Source organism: Aulonocara sp. 'chitande type north' Nkhata Bay, linkage group LG15, assembly GCF_057382095.1.
Source record: "Aulonocara sp. 'chitande type north' Nkhata Bay isolate Kocher_YH1m ecotype deep benthic linkage group LG15, A_spYH_male_GT1.1, whole genome shotgun sequence".
NCBI classification, from domain to species: domain Eukaryota; kingdom Metazoa; phylum Chordata; class Actinopteri; order Cichliformes; family Cichlidae; genus Aulonocara; species Aulonocara sp. 'chitande type north' Nkhata Bay.
In genome coordinates, this window is record NC_141358.1 from 15,165,345 (window position 1) to 15,186,089 (window position 20,745).

Genomic DNA, 20,745 nt, shown 5'->3' on the forward strand with positions numbered 1-20,745 from the left:
AAATTAAACATTTTCAGCATATGAGAACTCTAATTTTTCAGGTCACTGGAGTTACTTGAAGTCATCAACATGCCTGAATGTATTTCTTTGAAATCCATAACTCATTTCAAATAAATCAAGCAAGCGTGTTTCTGTTTTCCCAGTTCGTGATTACACTCACTCACTCACTGTAAATATTCCACTAAAACTGGTCTTAGAATTCCTGCCTTTCACACACACACGGACATTACGCAGCAGCTGTCAGCAAGGCCTTGTGGGTCAAAAGCCAAACGGAGTACTGGAGGGAGGTGGGAGGACCAGTGCTGAGCTGGAGTGCTTGTACTGTATAAACAATCGTGAGGTCGTCTGGAGTTTGAAGTGTCTGTGAATGACAATTAATGGGGGGGCTTTAGGTCCACATTTTAGATAAGAGTGGAATTGTATTTGTGGGAAATACAATGTCATAATGGCCTTTTAATGTGCCATCTTTAGGTGTTATTCTTCGAAAAGTTTGATGCTTACAAGTGGAGAAGACTTACAGTTTGTTGGGTCATACAATGATGTCTTTGGCCAGAGTCAACGAGAGATGAAAGCGGGCTGCGGGGAAGGCAAGCAGATTGGGCTGCTGCTCAAATACAGTCTGTACCAAGAGGATGACATGATGATGATGTGTTTATTTGCACACTTGTACAGAACATTCCCCAATCTGCTCAGCATTTCAGGGATGGTGTAAACGCAGATAAGGGTGACGTCACGCTGGGATGCCTCCTCTGGCCACCTGTACATTGAAGAACTAGGATGGCCATATACGGCTGAATATTGTGATTGTGTCCAACACCTCAGAGCACACTTCAGCTTTGCAGAAGGAATTTGTTTACAGATCACGACCGCATTACACACTGACAGCCATTCCCTCTCAGCGCAAATTATTACAACTCTTCTAGGTATGCTGCTTCAGTAGGTCTATAGAAACAGGTGGTTTTTGTATGCACATCCAAAGCTTTTTGCAGTTTTTTCCACTCATTCACTTTTGGGTAGTTCAACACATAGCTAGATAAGAGGCACTTCCTCCCCCCAGGACTCATGGGCTGGGTGTCAAACTACTCAGCCTTTTATGGTGCAACATGACACACGAGATAGGCGGGGCTAGAGTAATGCAAGGCATGTCAGGATATCATACTTGTAGCTAGCCCTCTGAGCAGCTGCTGTGTTTAGCATGTTAGTCTATATATTTACAGCATGTTTCAAACTCCTTCCAAAATGCGCATCTTGTATAAATACTGTAATAGAATAGAATAGAATAGAATAGCCTTTATTGTCATTGTACAGAGTACAACGAAATTGGAGTGCCACTCCCTTGGTGCAAGTTTCAATAATAAATATAAATGTAAAATATAAAAAGTACAAAAAAAAACAATCGTAAGTACTCAAACAATAGTATGTACAATATATACAGGATAGCAGCATTAATATAATGACAGTATGAATAGCAGCATAATATAATGACAGTGACGGTATGGAATAGGTTCAATTGTTTTTGTGCTTATTTACTACGGTGATAGCTCTGGGAAAGAAGCTATCCCTGAATCTGTTTGTCCTGGTTTTATGTGACCTGTACCGTCGGCCTGACGGTAATAGTTCAAACAGTTGGTTGCTGGGGTGAGAGTGGTCCTTGATGATATTGCCAGCTCTGCTGAGGTACCGAGAGTTTGCAGTGACCTCCAGGCTGGGCAGAGAGCAGCCAGTGATCTTCTGGGCTGTGTTGATGACCCTCTGCAGTACTTTCCTGTCCGCAGCTGAGCACCCTGCATACCATGTTGTTATGCCGTACGTTAGGATGCTCTCTATGGTGGCTCTGTAAAATGTCACCAGCAGCCTCTCCTCCAAGTTGTTCCTCCTGAGCACTCTCAGAAAGTGGAGACGCTGCTGGGCCTTTTTAACCACCGCTGTAGTATTTGCAGTCCAGGAGAGGTCATCAGATATCTGCACGCCCAGAAACCTCATGGAGTGTACCCTCTCCACACAGCTCCCGTGAATGTAAAGTGGGGCCGGGTCTGCTCTGCCCTTCCTGAAGTCCAAGATAAGTTCTTTAGTTTTCGTGGTGTTCAGTTGGAGGTTGTTAACTGAACACCACTCAGTCAGTCTGTTGACCTCATCTCTGTAGTCCGACTCATCCCCCCTTGAGATGAGTCCAACCACTGTGGTGTCATCCGCGAACTTTATGATGGTGTTTGAGAGATGGGTAGGGGAGCAGTCGGATGTGTAGAGCGTAAACAGGAGGGGACTCAAAACACATCCTTGTGGAGACCCGGTGCTGAGTGTGATGGTGCTGGACCGGTGGGGGCCGAGTCTGACAGACTGTGGTCTATTTGTCAGGAAGTCCTTGATCCAGAGGCAGATGGGGGTGGAGAGTCCCAGGTGAGACAGTTTCTGGACCAGGATCTCCGGGATGATATGATTGAATGCTGAGCTGAAGTCCAGAAAGAGCATTCTCACATAGCTTCCTCGGTGCTCCAGGTGACTCAGCGCAGTGTGGAGCGCTATGGTGATGGCGTCCTCGGTGGAACGATTTGTCCTGTAGGCAAATTGGTGGGGGTCCAGAGTGGGAGGCAGACCGGCCCTGATGTGCTGACAGACCAGTCTCTCAAAGCACTTCATCACTACAGGCGTAAGTGCAACAGGCCTGTAGTCATTTGGGCTGGCCACAGCTGTCTTCTTGGCGATGGGGATGATGGTGGAGGTTTTGAGGCAGGGCGGGACGGTGTTTGATGACAAGGAAAGGTTGAAGATTTTAGTGAAGACTCCGGTCAGTTCGTCAGCACATGCTCTGAGAACCTTTCCATGTATTCCATCAGGACCTGCCGCCTTCCTGGGATTCACTGACCTTAGAACACACCTCACTTGGTGCTCCCTAAGTGTTAGTGTGCCAGTGCTGGGGGCGGGTGGAAGTGGTGTGGCAGCTGAGGGCTTGGTCGTCTCAAAGCGGGCGAAGAAACGGTTTAGATCCTCAGCCAGTGAGGCATCAGTCCTAGATGTTGCCTGGTTATTGCTTCTGTAGTTGGTAATGTGATTGATCCCCTGCCACATTTTTCTGGGGTCGTTGTCAGCAAAGTGATCTTCAATCCTCCTCCTATAGGCAGCCTTAGCTTTCCTGATGCCTCTACTCAGGTCTGCCCTGGCCGCCCTATACGCAGCCCTGTCCCCTGACTTGAAGGCAGTGTTGCGGCTTTTTAGGAGGGATTGCACTTCGCTATTCATCCAGGGTTTTTGATTTGGAAACACCCTGACCCTTTTGTTGACGGTGACATTGTCAACACAGTTCCTGATGTACGAGAGTACAGTGTCCGTGTACTCCTGGAGGTTGTGGCTGGAGAATAAATCCCATACAGTTGTTGAGTTGTTAAGGCTTTGGTGTTACACTGTAAGTGTTTCCTCTCAGCCTCTTGTTCCCCCAAAAAATTAATTAAAAAAATATTTAATTTTGACTACAGTTATATAACCACACCTCATCTTTAAGAAGTAATTTTGGAAACCCTAGTAATCATTTTTCTTTTGGGAGGTGAAACAGAACCGAGATGACAGAAGACGATCTTAAAAGGGATCGTGTTGGCAGAATCTGACCGATCACAAACATGGGCGGGTCTGTTGGTAGCAGAGCAGCTAAATTTCACAAATGATTTTAAATTAGAGAAATATAATAGTAAAAAATATGAAAAAGTTAAACATACATACCGCTGCTGCAGCCAGATCAGCAGTTTTTATTATTTTACCTGCAGCCGCGCTAGAGTTTCATAACCTGAGAGTAATGAATAAATATAAAAGACAGAATTAAACTTTAGGCTTAAGGTAAATGCAAATTCAATACAAGGCTCAAAAGCACAAATCGCTGCTTTAGGATCATGTGTTTATACTTGTACAACACAACAAATTGTTGTAAAACTGTTTGGAACCAACAAGAAAAAAACAACAACAATAATAAAGTTGCTTCTAATAACTTATATTTATTACTGAACCTGTTCTGGGAAGCACAAAGACTTTTAGATGCCCTTGATGGGTCTTTCAGGATCAGTGATGCCATTTTCCAGAGACCTGATTGCTCAGTAGGCAGTGATTTCATACCTGCTGATTTCTAATCGAGAGGGTGACCGCATCTAGAGCAGATTAGGTCTGCAGCATAAGTTACTATGACAATATACCCTGGCAGGAAGTGAACTGCTGTTGTAATACTAAAAATTGGATAGACAGAAATCATGCATCGTAGCGCGGGCCTCTGTGTACTCACAGTCTGTGAATGACATCGTCTTTTACATGACAGACATTAATGTTTTATTTTGGTTTCTGACCTTTGTTTATTTATTGTTACATATTTTACTAAATAGTTGTTTTAAATTTTATTTAAGTAAGATTTTTCTAACTTTTTAGATAACAATCTTTTATGCCACACAGTAAATAGGATAATATGCTAATTTTGTCAAAATATTAGCTTAAAATCTGAAATAATTCTCATCACACTTATTAAATAGACCATTCAAATGCTGCACATGCCTCTAGAACACCTTAACATGCTACCCAGCAAACAGCATCGTTTCCTCACACTGAGAGCTTCTAATTTATTCAGTAATACAAAGAAAAGAAAACCAAACCCTCCAATCATTTCACCTTTGTCCCTCAGTCTTGTGTGAAACCATACACACACATACACAGAGAGAGACTGATGAGTGCACTACCAAGTTTGGTGCTGCCTGGGCTTCAGGATGCAGAGATGTTTAAGGACGTTATCAGTTGCCTACCCTAGAGAGTGTAGTGCTGCCACCAGCATCTAAGTTACAGACTCCATATCCTGAGATTTTGGATCTTTTTACATATATGGTCGCATATTGTGAATACACGTTACCTCTGTGGTGTATGCTGTGGATTAGTTGCATGCAGCCTATCCTTACAAATTACTGACAAAGAGCCCCTGATAAATGCACCACCTCTTTGAGAATCCCTTCCCATTAGGTGAGCTGATGAATAGGTTGTGCTCCTCGTCTTGCTGGCGAGAACAAATTGTGCCTGGTAATCAATGAAAATTTAATTGAGTGACAGAGAACTGGAGCCCTGGGAGCTGCATTTATGCCATTCTTTGATGTATTTTCAAAGCCCGTTTTGCCCCTGCCTAATTAATCAGCGTAATGAAGACTTTAGATGCAGTTGGGAAAGCGGTTAATGTTTTGTTTAAGGAGCAGGAAGGAACTGTATACACTGAATTGTTATCTGTAAAGGCAAACTAGAGTCATAAATGAGATATGACAACCAGCACCAGTTTTGTATTTGCATTGCTACAGATGAGCAGTGTTGGAAGGTATCAAACATTTAATTTGGAAAATCTGATCGAGGGTTAATATGGCACAGCACTGAATAAAGCTGTGCTCCCATCTGCTAAAGTGAATACGGATTAAAAACTGTGAATTGAATTACAGGGTAAAAAAAAGCCCAAAAGTATTACAGGCCAGGATTGAAATCTTGAAATGAAACCTCCAAATTACAAAATGTTGGCAAGGCTATCACAGGGGAATATTTCTCTCTGCAGAATGATTTGTTTTGCAGCACTTAAATTAGCACTATCCTGTTGCTAGAGGCATTAGCTTAAGCGACTGGCTGTAAATCCTGATTCTGCAATCAGAGGCAGCAGCGAGGAGGGTCTGAGTGTATGGTGCACCTGTGTTCTGCTGAAATTCATTAGCCTCCCATGCCAAATAAGTATTTAGAAAACTCTTATCTCCTTCCACAGTTATGCAATTTTCAGATTTTCTTTCACATGATAATTACAGGAATTGGGTTACGAGACAATCAGCCTCGGGATACGGCAAAAACCTTCAGTGCTGGTTTTCTATCATGCAACAATCCCAACACAAATTGAGAATCTGAGATAATTTTAGCGGGGGATTAGTGTCCCACCTCCCCCATGATCAATCCATCAAATATGCATAAACATTTGTGGCAATATCTTCATGACGACACTGCCAATTTGGTAAATGGCCTGTATTTGTATAGCGCTTTACTATCCCTAAGGACCCCAAAGCGCTTTACACATTCTGTCATCCACCCATTCACACACACATTCACACACTGGTGATGGCAAGCTACATTGTAGCCACAGCTGCCCTGGGGCGCACTGACAGAGGCGAATATGAAACTAGATCTTTTCTGGATTAATACTTCAGTTTCAGACAGTCAGGGGTTGTTCAAACAAAACCTCTTTATCTTCTATTGTTTTGTGACGGATGAGGCTGCACCTTTCCTCTGCCAGTCACTATAATCCATGCAAACAGAGCGAACAGCCCTTCTGTCTTCCCCTGCATTCCAGCACAAGCCGTGGAGACATCCTGTCTCATGATAACTTTGTCACTGTTTGGGGGCCTTTTCGAAGATGATTTTGTCATGTGCGACTCTTCACTCTCTCACATGGTGATAGGACTGCTGGCGGTGTTGCCTCCAGCTCCCGTGTGCGCCGGTGACGAGTGCCACTGTCACTCTGGTCATCCTCCTGTCTCGACAGGCCACATGCTCTTTGTGACAGCTCCAAACAGGCCTACAGCTCAACTTCTGTGCTCACCTGAGCATACACTGCCCTGCTTACTCCATGATGAATGATTAATCAGTGCATTTATTTATTTTTACTTACAGGTAAAAATCTTAAAAATCTTTCCCAATTTAAATTTGGCCATTCCTTTCACCGTCATCTCCCTAATGAGTTCTGCAGCATGTTCCAGTACTCCTATTTTTAGATCCCATCTTTTGGGAGTCCCAAATGTGACTGCTGCACGTGCATATTTGCGATATGTACGTCTATTATGTCAAAACAACAACCCTTCAACTGAAATTATATTTTGAGGAAAAAGAAAGAAGTCACATGGAGCCAAATGTTGTGAGCTAGTTGGATGGTGAGAAACCTACCCTACTCAGAATGCAGAAGTCAAGGAAGAATTTTAAGTGTAGAATATTTAAAATAACAAAAACTAAAAGCACGCAATGCTAACTGCCAGTCTACAGTAATAACATGTCCACAGGCATCACCGTCTTAAACGAAATGCTCAAGAAGCCATCGTAACAATGACTTTCTTGTCACTTTCCGCACTATTATTGCCTTTAACTGGATTTCCCAGTCCATTTTGCCACTTCCTCCTTGTTCCATTGGGGCTCCACCCTGGTGAGTCTCTGTGATGTATCGATCCCACTGTGCCAACTGCTACGCTGGACTCCTTTTATATTGGGTGACTGAGCAGGTGTAGGTCATTCGTTGAATTATGGAGATGCAGGTTGGAAGTAGTACAATTTCTTTTAATAAAAGCATGCAAATAAAAGAATAAGATAACCTTTATTCGTTCCACATGTGGGAAATTTGTTGTGTCGCAGCAGAAAGTGGACAGTGCAAAGACACAGTAGCAAAAATTAAGAAAAACACTGGAATAGGATAAGATAATAAGAATAAACAGAACAGAATAAAATACAACATTGTCAGAAAAAGACAACTGCGCTTAGGTTTTACTGCACATGTGTGGATGCGTGTATACAAAATATAAATAATCAAAATCAATATTAACGAAACCCACAACATAACATCACAGACAAGATAAAATATTAAAGTTCCTTCCACACTATGACAACACTCCTGACTTTTTCAGTGTGCTGTGAGTGACCACATAGTGACACGATGGCACAAGGCACAGCTAAGGTCATTCACAGCATATGGATGATACAAAACGCACATTCACAGTCTCACCTACAGGGATGCATTTTACCCTGCACAACCCTATCAATGTAAAAACAACAAACACGCTCCTGGTCAAAGCTGTGACCTGATGGCGCCTTCGCCAGGCTTGGACATTCCAGACTTTTCCACTGAAGACTGATGGTTGGTTAGTTTGTTGAAATCACATATGCACATGTGCTATACTGCAGCACCTCAAAGAGGCTAGTGGCCACATTTAAATCAGGAATTATTTTTTATTTTTATGGGGAGAGCCACAAAACCCTGTGTGTCGCTAACACTTTAGAGAAAGAAACACACTCAGGGATTTCACCCCAACATCTTTTCTTGCACTGTGACTAATTATGTTAACTTTCAATGACTTCTTCTTCTTTTCTTCTCTACTAGCAGTGTGCGGGGCCTGAGGGGACAGTAATAAATAATTTCAAATGCAGAAGTAAGTTTGAGCTGCACCTTCTGAAATGAAAGTAATAATGAAAATTTTCCTTAGAAGGTTATGACTTTAATATATATGCATAAAAAGTAACACTGAGATGGAAGTTCGGAGGGATGGACTGACCATATGCATTTCTGATTAGCAGCATTTGTTGGAGAAAAAGCAAGTCAGTTATTATAATAATGACTGATTACAAAACTGTACAAACGTCTCATTTCATTACATTTTGATAGGAAGATGAGCCCAGGGATCGAACCGGCGACCTTCCGGTTACAGATACGCTTCCCAACCCCCTGAGCCACGGTTGCCCCTTTGTCAAAATTATCCCATACTACTTCAATAATGTTGAGGTCTGTGCTTTGGGGAGGCCAATCCATGACTGATAGTGTTACGTTGTGTGTGTTTTTTGTCCAGGGATCCTTTCACGGCACTGGCAGTGTGTTTGGGTTCATTACCATTTGACAAATGAAGCCATTACCAATCAGATGTTTTCCACACAGTGCTGCATGGTGGATCAAAATCTGACAGTACTTTTCCGTGTTCATAATTTCAGAAATTTTCACATAAGTCCAACACCACCAGCTGAAATGCAGCCAAAAATCCAAGACAAACTTCCACCGTATTTTAAAGATGGCTGTAGACCCTCACTGTTGTATCCTCCTTCATTGTTAACTAGAACTTTCACATTTCGTTTCATCACTACATAAGAAATGTTGCCACAGATTTTCAGTCCAGTTCTCTTGTATTTTGTCGGGTCTCTGCTGGACTTTTTCCTATTTATTCATAAGGTCCTAATTTTTAGATACTGTTCATCTGTTGTCAATAGTTTTTTGGGCCTCCCACTTTCACTGCCACGTCACTTTTCCAGTTTCCTCTGATTTCTAAGGACCAAGTGTGCCAAGTTTAGCTAGAAGCTCCCCAGCTCTTTGGGAATCACCCAAGGGGATTCCCAAAGAGCCGGGGAATCAGCTGGGTTATTGTTGTCATTTTTCATAGATTCAGCTAAAGCAATGGGAACAAATTGTGTTTTTACAGGTACAAAGATTGGGCTGAAAATGTAAAAAAAAGAAAAAAAAGGAGCCAGTGTGCAAAGAAAAACTTTGAAAGACTTGACAGGAAAGCCTGGCTTCATGGAAGCAAAGTGTAAAGAAATTAAAGCTGACTCAAGACTTTTGAACAGTATATTGTAAGAACTGAATACAGCATGCAGGACGAGGTATAGCAGTAAGGTTGAAACATGTTAGTGAAAAGAAAGATTTAAATATCCTCAAAGGAATGGAGCGTGACTGGAACAGAGAGTTAACAACTTACGTTGTGTCCTTTAAATGGTTTATAAAACAGCAACCAGTTTGCTTAGTTAGCTCTGTAATCGCTTACAGAAAGCAAGAGAAAAATGGTTCTAATAGGTAACATTACAAACTTAGTTTTTAAAAGATTAACATTATAGACGGCTGAAATAGAGAGCTAAATGTACTGAATAAATAGCTGGCCAGATAACATGGATAAACAGCTAAAAGTGCTGATTAAATGTTTAAAATCGTTAATTCAAATTATTAAACTGTTTAAGCAGTTTGCTAGAAGTAATGGCTGAAAGCAAATAACAGTCACGGAGAACAGCTGGAAAAATTATTGCAGGCCTAATGGATAAACTGTTGAAAGACCTAAAAGTAAATTATTTAACCATCCCAACCAATAAGTGATGGAATAATAGTACGTGTGCTGCACCAGGAATGCTAATTTTATTCAAGTTTAAAAGCACTCCCGTGCAGATATTAAGCTCAACCTAAGGTCATCATTTGTCCCGAGACTCAGTCTCTTACTTAGAAAAGACTGCAGTCAGAGGTAATTTCTCTGTCTTTGGAAAATGTGATAAATGTCTTTGTGGGGATGAGATTAAAAATAGGCAAAGCCACAAAGAAGCAAGATGTCCTCGCACTCGGAGAACAGGTCAGGTTTTTCCTTCTACTGAGAGATCCATCAGTCGTAATGACTCTCATTTTGGCGGCACAACTGGGAAAGCTTTAAACATATTTGGCACCAGACAGACAGATGGTTCAAACGCACGGATCAGCACGGCAAAAGAACCAGAGCCAGAAGAATTAAATCAACCCAGGAGTAATTACATTCAACTATTGGTCAGCCCGTTCCACTTCCCCAGCCTGTTGTTATCGGGGACGTCATCTTTCCGTCCCGGCGCGCAACAGGTCCTCGTATTGGGAACATATTTCACGCTGTAATGATGTTGCTTGCGAGGGAGTCATATCCTGCTGGGCAATAATAATGAGAAGATGATGTTATGACACAAAAGGCTGACAATTAACCTGAAAATACATCCTGAAATTTGGGAGCTCCATGCTCTGTATCTTTACAAAATCTCTGAGTCAGGCCATAAAGTAGGAGGTAGTGTGTGCTTGCAGGTCATTTCAGTGAGTACACATCTCCCTGACAGTATGTTTTTACAGTAAGTGGTTTATCAGCTGCTCTCTGTTTTATGGGGGATAAATTACAGGAAAATTTTCTCCCACTTTTTGATATATTTTGTGCCATAGATACTTTTTTGGGGGGCTTTGACTGTTAACGGCCACAATGCTAACGAGTTTCTATACCATGTGGGGCAAAAAGTGGTGTTATAGAAACAAACAAAAAGACCGGTATGTTCACACTACCCTACGGTGTCCTGTTTATTTGATCTGGAAAATGTTGAGTCCTAATTAGGTGCAAATGTACTCATTAGTTGAAGCCACTCTGCGGACACCGATTGTCAATGAATTATTCAAGCTCTCTCTCTCTTCTGTACACGACATCAATACTCGGCTCTTCCCGCCACACCGCTGTGCATTCTCATCTCCAATTGCATACTGCCGCTGTGAAATGAAGGGTTTTTGAATTCATCAGAAGAGCTGCTCAGAGAATACAAATCATTCATATCTTTCCTGCCTCCAGCCTTCTCTTCTCAGACCCCTGTCCTCTGCACTGCAGATTTAATTAGTTCTGCCCCAGTAACCCTGCTTCTTTCTCCCTTCTTCCCTCAGGTTATGGCCATGCAGCCCCGAGCACAGATGGAGGGAAGATGTTCTGCATGCTTTACGCCCTCCTGGGCATCCCTCTCACCTTGGTCATGTTCCAGAGCGTGGGTGAGCGGATCAACACCTTTGTCAGGTACCTGCTCCACCGCCTGAAGAAGTGCCTTGGAATGAGGCGCACTGAGGTCTCCATGGTCAACATGGTGACCATCGGTTTCATATCCTGCATGAGCACGTTATGTGTGGGCGCAGTGGCATTCTCCCACTTTGAGGGGTGGAGTTTCTTTCACGCCTTCTACTACTGCTTCATCACGCTCACTACCATCGGCTTTGGGGACTATGTGGCGCTGCAGAATGAGCACGCTCTGCAGAAGAAGCCGCAGTACGTGGCCTTCAGCTTCATCTACATCTTGACAGGTCTGGCCGTGATTGGAGCGTTCCTCAACTTAGCAGTGCTGCGCTTCATGACCATGAACGCCGAGGACGAGAAGAGGGATGCTGAACAGAGGGCTCTACTGGCACATAACGGTCAGGCAGGCGGACACATCAACTGCTCCGTAGATCCGGCCTCTCCTTCTTCCACGCATTCTGGGTTTGTCGGCGGAGGGAGTGCGATCGGAGGAAGCGGGGGAGGCGGAGCGGCAAGCCGGGGTCTGCGTAACGTTTACGCTGAGGTGCTTCATTTCCAGTCCATGTGCTCCTGTCTTTGGTACAAAAGTAGAGAGAAGCTGCAGTACTCCATACCTATGATCATCCCCCGCGACCTCTCCACTTCAGACACCTACATGGAGCAGGGAGAGGCTTTTTCCAATCCCCTTCACTCTAACGGCTGTGTATGCTGTCTGCAGCGCCACTCGGGCATCAGCTCAGTGTCCACGGGGTTGCACAGCATCAACACCTACAGAAGACTCAATAAACGCAGATGTTCCATCTAGAAACCCAGAGGACTTTGTGCATTTAGATGAAGTCCCACTTGAAGTGAGGGAGAGCCCTCCTACTGTGGTGCGAGATTAGTTGTGGACACCAAGGGAACTCTATTTGCATCCTGAAGAGATGTTGGACTCTAGACGTTTGCCTCTTTCTGGCACTGAAGAGGATGCATCCTTCAGACTCCAGCCATGTATTTAACTTCCATTAATTAAGCACAAACCATTTAGCGCTAACATTGTTACTGATGTTACAGAGAAATGACGCTAATGGTTGTTTTAGAAGCATTCGTTACACAACTATTGCTGTTAGAAGACAGGGGGAAAAAACCACGTGCATCTCTCTGCACCTCTGAATATCGAGTATCTTAATATTGAACTCAGTATTTTCTGTGCTCATGAGGCGGAACTTTGTTTGAATATGAAAAGGGACAAAATACACTGTGAGACACACTTAAGTAGGGTGTACTAACTGTATAAAATCCCTGCCAAGATATATTTTATTGAAACAAAAAACAACTTAAATCCACATTTTCCAAAATAAATCTTTGGTTGTAAGGAGTATGGTCACTTCAGTGAAATTAAAGCTTGTATATATTTGGACACTAGTAGGTGTTATTGAGCGAAAACCTATTTTTTCAGTGAACGTTTAAAAGATAATTGATCTCAGTGTCTCCTGTGTGTCTACAGTTCAAGTTTAAACCAAACTTTCTGCTCTGCTAACTACTTTATTTTCTCCATCCATGAGATTAAACCACCGTGTAGGTGCTTAAATGACTGAGAATGATTGAGCAGGTTTGCTGAAGAACATTTTGGGGATCAAACCTGCAACAGTGTCTTCAACCACTAAGGCCTCCCTGACAGCCCATTCAGACTTCACTGCAAAGCGCTGTGAATTTCTTTTGCAAAGTTTCTTCGTGTGCATCAAACTATCTTATGTACATGTTGCTTGTCATATGTTTTCATATAGAACAACTGTATTCCCATAGTCTAAATCAGAGCATGCAAGCTCACTTACGTGTAGTGGAAAGGCATTACTCAGTGCTGCACCTTAGAGGACTGTCGTACACGCTTTCATACACTGGAGAACCATTTTTTTAATGGAGTCACATTATGTTGGCGATACATCCCAATTAACTCCTCCCACTTTACTACACAGAAATGTTGAATTCAGTACCGATGGCTGAGAATATCAGGCGTCCACCTCACTTACTGATGGCCTCACAGTTTGCACCTCATGCACTTATGGAGTCTTTGCTCCAGCCCCGTCTAAACGCACTTGGCTCAGCTAGCTGAGGCCTTTATGCAGTGCTCACTTTTGCTTCAGTCCTCTCTGAAAGAGTTTTCTTACATAATCTTTAGCTTATCATATTTTAGTTTAGTAGTTTTACTTTACAGAGTGTCACATTTCATCCTTTTTTTGTACTGGAATGTTCTCATTAACTGCAATATGCCTGTTAACATTGTTCAGCATCTCTTTTGAACCGAGTGATGAACAGTCAGCTTTGTGTGTTACTATACATTAACATTATGTTTTTTCTTTAACTATAATAAAACATGATTTAATTAACATGGCTCTCATTTATTACTCTTGGACAGTGTCTTAAATTTGATCTTGATGCTTTTGGTGTATTATTTTAATTTTTAATCATGATATTGGTGTCGATCCAATACCAAGTAAATACAGATAGTAGTGTTGATACCAGTACTGATACCTTTAACCTATAAAGGCAGCTTATATATGGGAGAGCAGTGTCTCGTGATTTTTGAGATGAATCATCATCACTTGAAAATTCTGCTAACACATTTCAATTACCAATAAATCCACACAACAAAACATACTTTCCAGCTTTACATTTATTTTGAAAATACATGTAACGCAATTTTTTTGTGTACAGCAGTAGAGGTATATTTTTTCATTGTATGGACTACACAGTCGCATCATCTCCATTCACTCCAATGAACCTTTTTCTATTTTTTGTTGCAGTAATGGCGGATCATGGAGCCTCATAATAGTTCAAATCAATGCATTCTATTCAAGAGCTCTGGTTAAGTGTCCAGACAAATCCTCACATATTTTACTGTATGTATACATATTGATGTAATCACATATACAGTTGTATCTGGTATGGTAATATAATAAATCAATATAGTTATAGATTTATAATTATCAAAATTTGACAGTTTGTTGTTTGCTGTTAAATACTGCCGTGACAAACCCAATTCTGAACGCTCGCTGACACAAGTGACTTACTCAGTGGCTCTGGGTGTAGCACCATATACCATTCTGACACCAAATTCACCATGTAACTGCCAGTGGCATCATTCAACAACCAATCACAACCAATTGGGGAATATATATTTGGTCACACCAGTGTCTAGGTTTGCGTTACTTTGGCCGAATAAAATGTAGTAGTTGAATATATTTATGTTGAAAAATATACCTTCATGAAAGGAAACAGAAAACTACATGAAAAATCAAGAAAGAGCAAGTTAGCAACAATGCTTTTATTCTAAATGACACCCATAGGATGGAAACGCGCTTAGAAAGACGTAAAAAAAATTGTTTAGCAGTTAAACATAAATGTAAACAACGTGGGATTTTAAATATTTAAAAATATGTAAATATTTTATAAGTGAGGAAACACATTCAGCATATTATTTTACAATTAAAGGATGGCGGTCTGTGTAAACATAATCTTTGTTTGTTTACAGGAAATCTCCCGCGATAATGTTAAATAATTTACCAGTTCAGATGATTTGTCTAAATGAAAACATAACCAAACCCTTTCCACCCTCTGAAGACAGATGTTACGTGTTGCTTTTCTTTGCTTTTGTATCAAGTTTTATAAAGTTGCTTAGAAATGTGCCCCTAACAATGCCACATAGTGACTTTTTTTTTTTTTAGTTTTAAACATGACAAGCTGTCTTTTATTTTGAAAAATTAAAGCACTTTACCCAAAAAATATTACCCAATTTTTCTGCAATAAAAAAAAATTCTACACCCGTCTGTGTGCATATGGTTAAATGTAACTCATAGCAAATGCTCAAATCATCCAGCATTAGAGCAACAAGAGACTCTGCTACACATACTCTGGTACAGCCTCCTGGGCAGCTACTGTATGCATGTTTTTCTACATTTATTCAGTATTCAGTGTGTTATAGATTGCAGGGGAAGTCAACACTCATTGTTCTTTGTACCTTCCAGGGATTTAATAATGAATGAGATGCCCTCAACAGTCACAGTGCAGATATTCATTGAGCTGAAAATTCCTAACAGCACAACAGCCGTTTTTTCTAAACCCAAAGAGAAAATATTTTACATATTAAAGTTGCTTCAATGCAGAATGGCTTTAATAAAATATGTATTTAATGCATCATAAACAAAATGCATTAGCTTCAGGAAAAAAAAGGCCTTTAGTTCCTGTTTAAGTTAAAGAAATTATCTTTTTCTATCTTAATTTGTTTTCTAGTATTTTTGGTTGTCAAAGATTTTCCTACTTTTGTTTCTACTTTGTGTTTTATCTCAATTTTGGCTTTATGGGTATTCAGAAAATAAGAGTACATCCAGATTTTTTTAAACACCCTATGTAGACAAAGCCTCAAATTTTTAGACAAATCCATTATGTTTAATGAATAATAAATCTATGTGACCCATGTTGCAAAAACTCCCTGAAACTGTATTTGACTGCCACCAGTCCTTTCATCACGACTAACTTTTCAGCCGTGCAGGCTTCAGTGACATGTTACATAACCAAAGTTAGGATGGGGTGACTTGCAGTGTATTCATCCGTTTTGAAAATTATTATATAACTGTCACAGTCACACCTTCACAGCTGCAAACCGTAAACTCTTCCGCTCCACTTCCAAGGAGAAAGTGCACAGATGATCAGCCGAGATCTTCTTGTTGTTCGTTACTTTCCATCCTTTAACCCTGCAAGTACTGACCTGCAGCACTGCACTCAGCACCACTCTGCAGTTCAGCAGTTTCTCTATACCTTGTCTTTATGTTTACATCACAGCATAAAAACACAATCAAGAAGCTGCAGCTAATTTAGAGATGTAGAGGTTTTCTTTTCCTTGTTACATTCTTTTAAGATAATCTAAAGGGTATATAAAGGGGTTAACGTTTACTAAGCTGCTTTTAAGTCTCAATTTCTGGGTTCTTCCCTTCCCTCCACCTTCCATGTCACTGGTTGTGGTTCAAGTCCTGCAGGCAATGGATGCCTTCCAGGGCCTACATACATTGGCTCTCCATCCAGTATTATGTTACTGTCCTCACCCATAGACCACTTTGAGAATGCAACATTCTTTAAGACATAAGTAATACATTCAGATTATAGATACAGTGGGGCAAAAAAGTATTTAGTCAGCCACCGATTGTGCAAGTTCCCCCACCTAAAATGATCAAATCAAATCAAATCAAAATTTATTTATATAGCACATATTAAAAACAACAGTGTTGACCATAGTGCTTCACAGTCAATAAAAACATGAGACAGTTAAAACAAACAATAGAAGAGGACAACAAACAATAGGTAACAACGCAACAAGCTAAAACAGCCAACTAGACAGAATCAAAAGCCAAAGTAAAAAAATAAGTTTTAAGACGTAATTTAAAAGACTGGATAGACTCGGCAGTGCGAATATGAATGGGGAGGTTATTCCAGAGTCTGGGTGCCACGGATGCAAAGGCCCGGTCGCCTCTCGACTTCATTCGAGTCCTAGGTTGTGCTAGGAGCCTATGGTTGGATGATCTAAGTGCCCTGTTGGGATTGTATGAATTGAGTAAATCAGAAAGATAACTGGGTGCTAAATTATTCAAAATATTAAAAGTGAACAAAAGAATTTTAAAATCTATACGATATTTAACAGGGAGCCAATGTAATTTGGCTAAAATTGGAGTTATGTGTTCATGAATTCTCGTACCTGTTAAAAGACGCGCAGCTGCATTTTGAATTAACTGGAGCCGGCAAAGAGAGGAGTGTTGGAGGCCCGAGTAGAGGGAGTTACAGTAGTCCAATCTGGATGTAATAAATGCGTGGATAAGCTTTTCAAGATCTTTTAAATGATGACAGAGGTCAGTAATTTGCACCAGAGGTACACTTCAACTGTGAGAGACAGAATGTGAAAAAAAAATCCATGAATCCACATGGTAGGATTTGTAAAGAATTTATTCGTAAATCAGGGTGGAAAATAACTATTTGGTCAATAACAAAAATACAACTCAATACTTTGTAACATAACCTTTGTTGGCAATAACAGAGGTCAAACGTTTACTATAGGTCTTTACCAGGTTTGCACACACAGTAGCTGGTATTTTGGCCCATTCCTCCATGCAGATCTTCTCGAGAGCAGTGATGTTCTGGGGCTGTCGCCGAGCAACACGGACTTTCAACTCCCGCCACAGATTTTCTATGGGGTTGAGGTCTGGAGACTGGCTAGGCCACTCCAGGACTTTCAAATGCTTCTTACGGAGCCACTCCTTTGTTGCCCGGGCGGTGTGTTTTGGATCATTGTCATGTTGGAAGACCCAGCCTCGTTTCATCTTCAAAGTTCTCACTGATGGAAGGAGGTTTTGGCTCAAAATCTCACGATACATGGCCCCATTCATTCTGTCCTTAACACGGATCAGTCGTCCTGTCCCCTTGGCAGAAAAACAGCCCCATAGCATGATGTTTCCACCCCCATGCTTCACAGTAGGTATGGTGTTCTTGGGATGCAACTCGGTATTCTTCTCCCTCCAAACACGACGAGTTGAGTTTATGCCAAAAAGTTCTACTTTGGTTTCATCTGACCACATGACATTCTCCCAATCCTCTGCTGTATCATCCACGTGCTCTCTGGCAAACTTCAGACGGGCCTGGACATGCACTGGCTTCAGCAGCGGAACACGTCTGGCACTGCGGGATTTGATTCCCTGCCGTTGTAGTGTGTTACTGATGGTGACCTTTGTTACTTTGGTCCCAGCTCTCTGCAGGTCATTCACCAGGTCCCCCCGTGTGGTTCTGGGATCTTTGCTCACCGTTCTCATGATCATTTTGACCCCACGGGATGAGATCTTGCGTGGAGCCCCAGATCGAGGGAGATTATCAGTGGTCTTGTATGTCTTCCATTTTCTGATGATTGCTCCCACAGTTGATTTTTTCACACCAAGCTGTTTGTCTATTGTAGATTCACTCTTCCCAGTCTGGTGCAGGTCTACAATACTTTTCCTGGTGTCCTTCGAAAGCTCTTTGGTCTTGGCCATGGCGGAGTTTGGAGTCTGACTGTTTGAGGCTGTGGACAGGTGTCTTTTATACAGATGATGAGTTCAAACAGGTGCCATTCATACAGGTAACGAGTGGGGGACAGAAAAGCTTCTTACAGAAGACGTTACAGGTCTGTGAGAGCCAGAGATTTTCCTTGTTTGAGGTGACCAAATACTTATTTTCCACCCTGATTTACGAATAAATTCTTTACAAATCCTACCATGTGGATTCATGGATTTTTTTTTCACATTCTGTCTCTCACAGTTGGAGTGTACCTCTGGTGCAAATTACTGACCTCTGTCATCATTTTAAGTGGGGGAACTTGCACAATCGGTGGCTGACTAAATACTTTTTTGCCCCACTGTACATTATGTAATTTTAAAAAAAGCTTGCAAAAAGAAACTATTTAAATAATAATTAATCCTGAGAATGTGTTAATGGTTCTCTTTCTTTTGGCTTCTCCCTTGAGGGGTCGCCACAGCAGATCATCTTCCTCCATCTCACCCTATTATTAGCATCCTCCTCTGTTACACCAACCCTCTGCATGCCCTCCTTCACTAGACCCATGGAAGTCCCGTTTCCTCCTGGCTGGCACCTCCATATTTACTATCCTTTGCCCATTACATCCACCATTCCTCCTCTCCGCATGTTCAAACCATCTCATCCTTGCCTACTTAAGTTTGTCTCCAAACTGCGTCATTGTGGACCCTTTTAAATTTGGGCAGATAACTGAATTTATGCCACGCTGACTCATACAACTCTTGGGGAAACGTGGATGTGGAAAGCATGAATTGGGAATAAAGTGAGAGCTTTTTCAACACCTTTTTTTGTGTATGTGTTTTCATTGTGTATTTGAGGCTCTTCATGAGATCATGGAACCATACTTGCTGGTCCTAGGTGTTCTCCACGCTTTGGGTGTAATTTATTTGTTTATCCAAGTGTTACGTCTCCTTGAGGGCAGGAGGTGATAACACAACAACTCTGGAAACCCGGTACAGGTGTTATAAAAAGTTTAATAGCAGTGCTCTCACAAAATAAGTAACCCAAATTCAAACAACAAATGTGGGGGAGAAAGGGACACCAAAAAGACAAAAACAAAACTTAGCTGAGGTATTATCCTACAAAAACAAAAACAGGGGGGAAAGACCCTAAACCTCAACTCAAAACCAGCTCAAAATTACATGGGTGGCACCAACCTACTTACCTAGTGTTTCTAACAAAAAGACTCTACGTGAGTAAGTGTATGGGGTCCCCAAACTTAGTCCACTTTACTCCCACCACAACTATCAAACAAAAGAAATACAGCCGAGGCACTTTACACATGTGCCAAACAATTCGAAGGAGGGAAGAGAGCCACGCCCAGCCACAGGTGAGTCTCCTTATCAAGGTGTGCCCTCCTGGTTTGTCCAATCAGGGTCTCCCTCATCTAATTAGTTGGAGATCCCCAAATTGACATCAGCCTGCAGTCTGCGTACCTAAGGGAATGGCAAACAAAAGGAGAGGAAAAGAAAACATGCAGCCTGCAGACACGTAACACCAAGCAAACAAAAAATATACATAATAAGGATTTAGATGGTTTTTTTTTTAAATTACACCGATGATGTCTAGGTCTCAAAAACTCATGTAGGAGATATGATAGACTTGGCACAAACTGTGTTCTCTTAATAGGTTTGCAGGGATTTAATTACAATTGAGTTGACTGGCTGTACCAGAAACTGTACTGTACAGCCACTAAATTTTAACTGTGTTGTTTATTATAGACTGTACTTTCCGTCCATCATGTTTTATGGCTCAGCCCCACCAAGATAAGGTGGTTGCCAAGTGATTGCATTTAACTTTTTTGCTTTTAGCACCAATTACAAATAGTTGTGGTGACCAGCTGGTCACTCGGAGTCTGGGTGTGCAACAACCTTATCTTCTGTGAATTCAGCACAGATAATCACTGTATTATTACAAACTGATTGGGCATATTCATCAACTTGACTGATAGTGGACTGAGTCCACCATATTGGAGTTTTATCGCTGTTTGACACACCAAAGTAGGTTTGAAGATGGCAGATAACTCAAAGGGATTGCAGCCCTGGTCCTCGTGTTTGAATCAAATATTTCAAGGGTAACAAGATCACAATTTCACTGCACACAGTTGCATTAATTTTATTTGTGTTGTTGGTCTCCAACCACTGTTTCCTGCTGTGACTGTAGCATTAATAATGAGCTCAGCTGGCCTTTCATAATTGCTTCATTTATTTCTCACAGTGCTGTGGTTGGGTCCATCATTGCTTCTTGAAGAATAAACAAGCAAAAATGTGCTACTGACGAGACAGTTTCTTAGCCTATCGTTTTCCATTTCCTCGTGTTTATCGTCCTCTATCATTCT

The 20,745-nt window shown here is 41.5% G+C and overlaps 1 protein-coding gene across 1 annotated transcript in view; it reads left to right on the forward strand.

Moving 5' to 3' along the window:
* kcnk3a (potassium channel, subfamily K, member 3a) overlaps positions 1–13,681 on the forward strand; it is a 49,150-nt gene extending 35,469 nt beyond the window's left edge. The window contains exon 2 of the mRNA XM_086264521.1: positions 11,201–13,681. Within this exon, the coding sequence (XP_086120647.1) occupies positions 11,201–12,126 (926 nt within the window). The 3' untranslated portion in view covers positions 12,127–13,681. The remainder of the gene's footprint in view (positions 1–11,200) is intronic.
* Positions 13,682–20,745: the final 7,064 nt, after the last annotated feature.